The 9,795-nt window shown below is 49.6% G+C and overlaps 1 protein-coding gene across 1 annotated transcript in view; it reads right to left on the bottom strand.

The window, feature by feature from the left end:
• Window positions 1–4,258: 4,258 nt before the first annotated feature.
• The window catches only part of KLHL29 (kelch like family member 29), a 284,945-nt gene continuing 279,408 nt past the window's right edge, over window positions 4,259–9,795 (bottom strand). Inside the window, exons 12-14 of the mRNA XM_090280950.1 lie at window positions 8,532–8,725; window positions 8,030–8,174; window positions 4,259–6,389 (exon numbers count right to left, since the gene is read on the bottom strand). Coding sequence (XP_090137076.1) covers window positions 6,206–6,389; window positions 8,030–8,174; window positions 8,532–8,725 — 523 coding nt within the window. The 3' untranslated portion in view covers window positions 4,259–6,205. The remainder of the gene's footprint in view (window positions 6,390–8,029; window positions 8,175–8,531; window positions 8,726–9,795) is intronic.

Raw genomic sequence — 9,795 nt, 5'->3', positions numbered from 1 at the left:
TATATTATTAATAAACAAAAACTGTAATGGAGCAAAAAGAACCCATTCACGATAGTAACAAAAACTATGAAACAGTAAGATTAAGTTTCAAAAAGAATATGTAACACCCATCTTAAAATAAATTTATTTAGAAGATGTTAATACCTCAAAATAACCTAGGGGTCTTTGGAGTTTTTAAAAATTACATTAAAAAATAATTACAAGATAAGACTTGCCATAGGAAATATCAAGATATATTACATTAGGATAACAAGGGAAGGGGAAGCAATAAGACCAGTAGATCAATAGGTCAAAAGCAGGTCTATATCCTTGGAAATTATATAAGATAAAATTGGCATCTCAAATAAAAAAGATTAATTAGTAGGAACCTGATCAATTGGTGATCTGTATGTGGGAAAAATGTTAGAGCTACGTTTTATATCTTACACAAACACATTTCCTGATAGCAGATTTAAGAAGTAAACATGAAAAAAATGATAGGATAAAAGTAAATATGTACAAGAGAATTTTTAAGAATACACTCAGGGTTAAGGAAGCCTTTCTAAACTATAAAAGCTAGATTTGACTATATAGTAATTTAAGATTCTCTACAACGAAGGACAAAATTTAAAAGACAAATGATGAACTGGGAGAAAATATGTACCATATATATATATAACCAAGAAAGGGTTATTAAGGGCCATAAGACAAAAAGAGATCCATCCCATAGATAAAACAAAACACAACTAAATAATAGGAAATTTAAAGATAGAAGTACAAGAGGCCAAAAAATATTTTTCATCTGTGATAATAGCAAAAATTTTAAAGTTTGCCAATATTTAGTGGAGGCGTGGGTGTGGGAAATGGACCCCCCACACACACACACTGATTTTGGCTGAGTGATAAATGCTTTTAAGAGCAAGTTGGCGATATTCCTCACAGCTGAACATGCTCTGTGTGGTGGGCAAACACTTTAACCTTCCATCTCCTAGGATGCCAAGGTCATGATACTCCCTTTGGGGCTGAGGATGGTGCAGCCAGGGCCAGGGTGTTCTCCCCTTTACTCTCCCAGGCCGGGGGCTGTGGTCGGCAAGAATGACAGGGACCCCTAGAGTTCCTTGCATGGTGAAGGCTCACTGGAGGCGTTTCAAAGGAGGCTGCAATGGCTGGCCGACCCCTTGAGCAGACTCATGTCCCCCAAGTTTCCTGGATAAAGCCAAACCTTCAGCTGAGGAAGCCAGTTTGGTGCTGAGACTCTTACCAGGCATTTCAAAAATGGCTTCTAAAGAGGACTGAGTCTAACGCGGAGCTGACTGTCTGATTTATCACAGAGCTGTCTCTAGTACAGATTTCTGAGACAGGGTGGGGAGGAAGAAGGAGCCTTGGTCTCGGAGTCCTAAGCGACGGCACTGCAGAGAGGCTTGGAGCGGCCGTGTGATGTAGCACCGGCCCCTGGAGCCTCCCTGAGCTGGGTCTGAACGCTGACGTGCCGTAGACTAAACCCCACTTCACCCAAGGCCTCACTTGTGCAGCAGGGATCACCAGCTGCTGCAGGGCTGGTGGGAGGATGACTTATGACGCTGTACATGGGACACTGGGGCATGGCATAGCTGTGACTGCACAGGCCACTTAACTTTTCTGAGATGGTTTCCTTTTAAAGAGTGAAGATGATGCCCCATTCCCGGAGGGCAGTGGAGCAGGTGAGATGGGATGGTTGTGTGGTTGTGGTGTGTAAGTATGTGCAGCTCTGATTAGAGAAGACGTTCACTAGGACCTTGGCCACTCACGCGCGTTTTAGCACCTGTACCGTATACTTATGCTGAACTGGGATTTCCCTCCTTCCTTTTGTGCCTTTCATCTTACTTGACCTTCCAAGAACACAGAGACATTTGGATGTTTCTTTTATTATTTTCCATAAAAATCTTCACGCACTGAAAGATGTAATTCATTCACTCCTAGCCTTTAGGTTTTTAAAAAAAATCTTATTACTAGCAATCATTTCCTTTTTTTAATAGTTTATTTTTTATTGTATTTTTCCACTAAATCATGTGTGTAATTCTTTGTTACTCTATTCTGAACCCTAACTTTTCCATTGCTTATGGTCCCCAAACTAGGAAATAATCTTTAACAATTTCTCAGACTAGAGGTGAAAGACTACTTTTTGCTCCTCATTCCCCATTATATATATATATGTATATATACATATATATACATATATATATCTCTTTATTATAAAAGTGATATAATCACTTTATATACATTTTGGTGAAGAGGGAGGAAAAATCGCCCATAATCCCATCAGTACAACTAACAGTAGTTTATGATCGTGAACCTGTCATTTTTATATACATAACTTACATATCTTTATATACAGCTCTTACACAACCACAACCATATACAAACATGGGCCTCGCTTGCTTCCTTGTCTAATGTTTTCCATGTTGCTGCGTGACGTTAGTACCCGTCTCGCAGAATGGTGAGGAGTCCGAGCTTTCAGTGAGCAGCAGAGGGTCTGATACACAGTGAGTGTCACGAAACGGGAGCACGCTGTTCTTCTACAGCTTACCCAGAATTTGTATTATTTCCTTAGGGAGGCCCAGAAGTGGACTCCTGGATCAAGTACTCTTCAAGTTTTCTATACATGGCACCTGCCACATGGCTTCCTAAAGGGGCTGTCTCCGTTTGCAAAGCCCTTGGCGCTCCTCAAGTTTCCCCTGTCCTCAGCAGGATTTGAGGTCCCCTCCCAGCCTTCTCTTTCAGCTTTGGTAAGCTGGTTTAGTAGGTCAGGACATCACCTCATTATTCTAAGTTTCATTATTTAATGCCTACCAGTGTTGAACTTTCTGTTGAATGTTTGTTAGCAGTGTTTTCTCTTCTTGGGATCTGTTTATGACCTATTTAATGGTTGGAATCACTTAACAGTGTCTAACGGAATTACTTGGGCCCTTTAGTTAAGATATTAATCCTTTGTCATATGAACTGCAAATGGTTTTCCCTGACAGTCTTATTTTGGCTATAAGTTTTTTTTAAAAAAATCTCTCTCTCACACACACACCCACACAAACACACATATGCACACAACATGCACACACCACACACATGCGCACGCGCACACACACTTGCACACAGTGAGCCATCTCTCGTTGTGGCTGTCACAGTGGCCTTTCTCACCGTCCACGCCAGGGCTGATGATCACACCTTGAGTCCAACAGGAGAGACGCCCGATGGTCCCATGGACTCCTCACACAGTGGACACACTTGCCTGTTATGGTGACCACCCCCGAGTTAAGTCTGAAGGACACAGCCGCTTTATGGACCCGGAAAACATGTTTCACTGGATTTAGGGCAATAAAGTAGCCTAGGAGGGCGCTGCCAAAACTATTGCTTAGTATTTATAACAAGTTAAACTTCAGCACTTCACAGCCGGAATCTTGTAGACGTTCTCCATCTTTTCCTCCAGGACTAACGTTTCTGAAGCTATCATTGCAGGGGTTCATTTGGCAACCAGCTGGTCCGCTCATCCTCGGGCCTCAACCACGTTCTTGGGACGGCCACTCTCACTACCCCAGCCCATCCGTTCCAGACCTTCTTGCAAAGAGACACTCGGCCTTGGTGAGATTCAGGAATATTAAGAAATGCTGGTAAATCTGCCTTTTCCTACCCGTCTCCACTTGTTTCCCCTGAGAAGGGGGGTGCAGTCCTCTCTGGTGGCTTCCATTCCCACCTTGGGAAGCCTTGCATGGGTGTCCTTAGCAAAGTCTGCGTGCAACATGTCCTGGCACCGCCCTGGTGTGACGGGAGAAGGCAGCGAGGCCACCGTGTCAGGAGCTCAGGATAGAAGCCACCCCTGTTGTTGCCGGAGGACGCAGGTGGTGCTCCTCAGGTTAAGGAGCTGGAGTTGCCGTGCGGCCTTGGTGCAGTCCCCGCTAAGAGATCCCAGACCCAGGAGCCAGACCACAGGAAGCCCACCTTGAAGCCTTCAATTGCACAAGTATAATAAGAAGAGCACTCACAACTAAAGGGAGACCCTCAGAGTCAATTCCAGACTGTTTGCAAGTTCCTTTCAACTTTGACCTTCAATTGCCCTTTATCCTTGGCTTCCTTTCAGCCCTATCCCTCCCCTTGCTAAGGAGTCCTATGCTTTCTAATCAAGATGTGCATGGAAGTCTGTGACAAGAGCCCAGACTGCTGAGGTTCGAGGGAGAACAGGCCTGCGCTGGGCTTGCTTGTCACTGTGGCGAGGACGGAGGCCCAGGAAGACATTCTGTTGACGTCCAAGTCTAGATCTATAAATATATTTATTATAATATAACAAGAACTTAACAATAAACATATACTATGTACAATACCATTACAGAGAACCCTGTTTATGTCATTCACAGAAACAGCCAGTTTTGCTCCAGTGCGACAGACGAGAGCGAGGGAATCTCGACGTCATCTGTGTTGAGTTCTGCTGACCAGTAACACCTCCTTTGGAGGCAGTCGCTCCCCGACGCTAACAGTAGCCCTGCCCCAGGCAGTTAGAAATTTGTGCTCCAGTCCGTGGGTTCACACTTGCACCCTGTTTGACATAAATACTTTAAATGACATACAATGTATGTAGTTTTGTGCTTATTACTTTTTAAAAGAATAAATAATATTAAAAACTGCATAACGAAGCTCGGTATCTCGTCCAAGTGGGAGCCACACTCGTAAGTGCTAGAACTGGAATTGTGTCGTCAAATGCTGAGAGGTGGGAGGCGTGGCCTGTCCTTTTCTCCTTATCCATTTTTTTTTTAAGTCATGAAATGACAGCAAGCTGACTTCCTAGATATAAAAATGGGAAATGTGTATTTGGTACCAACTAAACAGCGCAGTGGCGACGGCGCTCTTCCTGCCCTGGGATGGAAGCTGATCACCACGAGAGGTCTGAGGGTCTGAGGGCTGGCCGGATGGCCCCTCGTCCAAGCCCCCGTGTCAGCTCCCCCGGCTTCCCTGTCCCAGGGTAACAGGCTGGGAGAAGAATGACTCTGTTCATGCCCCTCAGGCCTTGGCTGTCATGGCTCATCTGAGAGGGCTGTCCCATCCTGAGAGCTCTTGGGGAAGGTGCCTTAATATATAGCTATAAATATCAAAAATAGTCTCCTGTGCTTTGTAGACATTCATCCTCCCTCCCTCCCTCCATCCCCTCCCACCCGGCCTGGGTCCTCAGCTTTACCTCACGGAGGGAGCTGGATTGGTGTTGCCTTCTAGAACAGAATCATCTTTTGACCGTGCCCCCATGAGGCACAGCTTTTACGGCGCTGTCTGGGAGTTACCTTTTTCTAAAAATAAAACGGGGGCACTTATTCCCCCCAAGAGAGATCCTTTATTCTGCACATAGAAAAATCAGAGCAAATGTCCCACTCTGGCACTGCCTACAAAGAGCTTTGGGAATTCCCACGTTCTCCCTCTCATGACCTCCTCCTCTTGGTACTTAAAAATAGCCTTTTGTTTATCAAGAAAATGCCTTGGAAATCTAAATAATTCATATTGGGTAAGAGAAAGCTAGCACAATCGTCTTGTCCTTCTCCAGCAAAAACATGGTAGAAAAACCTGTGAAGGACAGGCGGCTCCCCCCAGCTGTCCCTACAGCGGCCCCTGCAGGGTGGCGCCAGCCACACCTGGCTCTGCACATCTGGCCGGGCCTCTTCAGCCCGGTGGGGACCAGCAGCCTCCTAGGCCTTGTGCCGGACAGCCTTGTCCCTTGTTTCCTCTTGGCCACTGGAAGTGCAGATTGGTTAAAAACAAAAGTAGGAATCAAAGTGATAAGGACACTTTGATCTTATTCCAAGAGAGCCTCACGCCTAACATTGTCACAGGATAACTGATCTATGGCGGTTCAGAGGTCAAGCTTGCTCTGCAGGAAGGAAAAAAACAGCTGCTCTCTCCCAGTTGAAAAATAGGTGAGACTCTTGCACCGGGCAGAGGGAGCACCTCCGTTCAGAGCAAGTTCTTCTGCTGGAGCCCCGAGGCCCCGCTCGCTGGACGGTCTCGGCTCCTGCTGCTGGGAGTGCTAAGGCCCGGTTTCCCCCAAAGGCAAGGATGATTTTCTACATTCAATGTAGAGAGTATTCGAATGTTTAGCGCAGTGAGTTCCTTGATTGTGTTTGTCGGCCTCTTATTGGTGCTGTTGAAAATCGATCATTGTGAGAAGCATTTGCCTCACCAGACTTGTCCACAGTCTCATGTGGGTGATCAGCTGATGTCAGCCGCTTTGAATATATTTCTTTATCACAACGCAGCCGTGTCTGAACACAGGGCAGGGCATGTGGGGGAGGAGGGTCCATGTGTTGGTGGCGGGCTCATAGGCTTCCATGTTGCCCAGAGCTGGCCCCTCACTGCTGACAATGCCCCCAGTCGCATAAATCTTGCCATCAAGCACCACGGCACTGTCAGGGAAAGCGAGAAGAGCATTAGCCATTGACCTGACACCTAGGACCTGGAGTTAGATCCTCAATACTCTGTCTTGCTGCAGGCTGCTTCTCTCCTTTTGCAAAAGTCATACAGGACCTCCCTGCTTTTCTTTGCCCTCTGACCCAAGCCGATATAAGGAAAACACTTTTCCTCCAGAGTCAGGCAGAATGCCATGCCGTACTACCCTTGGGGCTCTGGGTGACACATTTCTACTGGGTACCCCGGGACCTGCCAGACTGACTAAAGTTGTCTGGGAGATGGACAGGCTCTCGGCTCAGTTCATGGAGTCTCATCTTTTCCTGGTGCCCGTACATACCCTCCCCACCACTCAGATCACGTTGGCAGCGTGACTCACAGCAGGACAGCAGACAGGATAACAAGGAGCTAAGTTGTCATTGAGCATTGGCTGCTGGGCTGCCATTTCCACCCTTGCCCAGGTGCTCAGATCAGAGCTTCCTGCTGTGGTTCCTGAACAGTGTGACTGCCAGGGCCTGGGGTGCTCTCTGCAGGTTACCCCATGGTCCCTGTGTGAGACTCACGGGCTCTGTTCTGGGTCCAAGTCCTGTGAGCTCTGCCTGCTGCTCCCGTCTGCATCTCCCCTCTTCCTGTCTTCTAGCCACCCTGTCACACAGATCCACGTGTCTAGCCCTGCTTACTCATTTGAGCCAGCGGCCATTTCTTCTTGACTAGCCCCTGAAACTGGATGGATACCCTTCGAACATTCCCACCCAGTTCTGCAATTCTGAGCCTTGAACAGAACACATCAGTCTAGACCTCTGAGTGGACGTGGAAGGTTGGTCCCAGCCTTCTCCCTGAGCTGCCACTGGGCCCCTTGCCTTCCTCCTTCTGGGGCATATCTTGTCCCTGCTTCTCCTGCTAGACCTAGTCAAATCTCCCCTCAGGCACCAAGTCTTTCCATGCCCACTTGGAGTCTCAGACGAGGCAGGGAGTCCTGCAGATGAGCCCTGTTCCCCGCCAGCTGTTGTACTAGTGGAAAGTAAAGTCAGAGTGCCCTGCACACTGCCACCAGTTAGAGTATGTGACATGGAAGCACGGCTGGAGAACTGGAGACTCTTCATGCTACCCGTTCAACTCACTGCCCGTTTCACAGACAGAAGGTCCTGGAGAGGGCAAGTGCCCTGTCCAAGGCCACGTGGCAGTTAGTAGTCGTGTATAGCTTTTTTAGCTAAGTCATACAAATGGGCCCGCAGGAGGTGCTTCATGCTGAAAAGCTCTTGTCCCGTGTAGGGCATTGCAGGGCCCTGGGCTGGTGCTGCCTCCTGCCTGCGATGGGGCAGGTGGTCCTGGGCGAGAGCTGACCTCGCAGCAGCCCCCTCACCCCCTGCTGAGAGAAGGTGTGGCCTCCAGGGCGCTGGGACTGGTCCCAGTAGGAAGCCCTTCATTTCCAGCTTTGCTGTGGGGTCAGCTGGAGACCCAGGCCAGCGCTGCCCCTGGGCGCTCCCCACTCTGCTCTGGAATAATAGCCACACCTGCTGTGGGCCTGGGACTTGCTTTGGTCAATGAATGGTGGTCACACACTGTGCTCCAACCTCCTCTGTTGTCCCTCCCTGCCTTCCTCCTTCCCAGCCTTGGCTGAATTGCTTGGCCCACTCACCTGCAGAACTGGCGAGAGTGATTCATGTTCGGGCCTGCTTTAATGTTCCCCTTTTCAGGGTCGTAGATGGTAGTGGCTCTGGCGTAAGCCCCGCCCAGGATGAACACAAAGCCGTTGAGGGTGACGGCGGGCGCGTACTTGTTGTCTGTGGGGAGAGCAAGGCAGGCAGGTCAGCACTTCTTGGCCTTCTCCCATTCTCTTTCCCAGGGGCCCCTCCAGAGGAAGGGAGCTGGAGAGACCTCCAGTGTCACTGGCCTGAGGACAAGGCCTGGGGCCCGGAGACACCTGGCTCATGATGCGGCTTACCCTCTGTTCAGGTGGTGGGATCCGCAGCTGCACCTGGGCTGGGGTTCGCCTCCCCCTCCCACCCCTGGACTTGGGTTCACAGAAGCGTTGGGCTGCGTCCACCTTTCGGGCTTGGGCTGGGCCATTGAGAGCACATGAAACAAGGGATGTGGGGATGCTGCACTGGCCCTGGGCTGAGGAGACAGCCAGTTCTCACCAATCATGGGGGACTCGATGAAGCTCCACGTGTTGGTCTGTGGCACGTAAGACTGGAGGACACCTGCAGCTCTGCCCGCCTCATTCACGCCACCGAACACATAGATTTTGCCGCCACACACGGTGGCTGCAGCCGAGTGCACTGCCTTGGGCAGAGGGGCCACGGCCTCCCACTGGTTGGTGATGGTGTCGTACCTGCCAAGAGAGGAGAACAAAAGCCCAGGGTCAAAGTGGGCCACAACCAGGGCAGCAGACATTGGGGAGACCCACCATCTGCTTCCTGCCCTGGGCACCACTGGCCCCAGATCACACAGCTCGGGGTCCTTGGATGAGTCACTCAAGACCACCGAGGGGCTGGCCCACATTGGCCCTCTCAGCCTTTTGCCTGAACTTGGGGAAGTGACCGAACAGGAGTTTCAGACCAGACAGGGGAAAACGTGAGAATAGGAAGCAGCTGACAGGAAGAGTGGTGCGGGGGTTAAGCAGACAGGCCAAGGCACTGGGGCAGCTTGAGGCTCGGTTCCCAGCGTCTGTGTCAAGTGTTCCTGTGTACCGACCTCGCCAGTTGGACCTCGCTGTGGGCTTCCTGCACCGCCGCACTTGGGTTTCCCAGCATGTCTTTCCTGGGAAGCACCCTGGGCCCACTCGTTCCCCTGAACTCCGTGGAACATGAGCTGCACCACGGTCACAGTTCAGCGACCCAGGAAGACAGCTTTTCTTTGCTGGTGCCCCTGGCTCTGGGAAGGGGATGCGGGGCAGGGCCAGCTGTGACCCATCCAGCTCTGAGGTCGTGAAGACTCAGGAACTAAGAAAGGGCTGAAGTATGTTAAAGGGCAGCCGGGCTTGACTCAATTAAGTCCCAGCTGAATGATATGTGCTAATCGGCGATGCAGTAAGCGTCTTTTCGGCAGTGTCAGAAGTTCAGGTATCTGCTTTTTTAAGCCAATGGGGCAGAGATCCAAAGAGCTCTTGCAGAAGGAGCTGGGAGACAGGGGGAGACGATGTGGCTGTTAGTCTTCGGGCCCTGGGTGCAATGGCACATCCCGCCAAACGCCTGGTATTCCAGGTGGCTGATTGCCAAGCCACAGCCCTCCATCAGCATCTGTCAGCTTCCGGCTGGGGAAGGATATGCTAATGACATGCAAATGGCCCCGCAGAGCAAGGCACTCCGCTGTCATTTATCCAGTAACCACAGCTACTGTGACATAGTGCTATAAAATATTAGACCCAGTTATTTATATAATGATATGATACAGGTTTGTCTA

This window comes from Furipterus horrens, unplaced genomic scaffold (assembly GCF_987537825.1).
Source record: "Furipterus horrens unplaced genomic scaffold, mFurHor1.1.pri manual_scaffold_6, whole genome shotgun sequence".
NCBI lineage: Eukaryota > Metazoa > Chordata > Mammalia > Chiroptera > Furipteridae > Furipterus > Furipterus horrens.
Note: the sequence above shows the minus strand (reverse complement) of the source record. Positions and strands in the feature narration are given on the sequence as shown.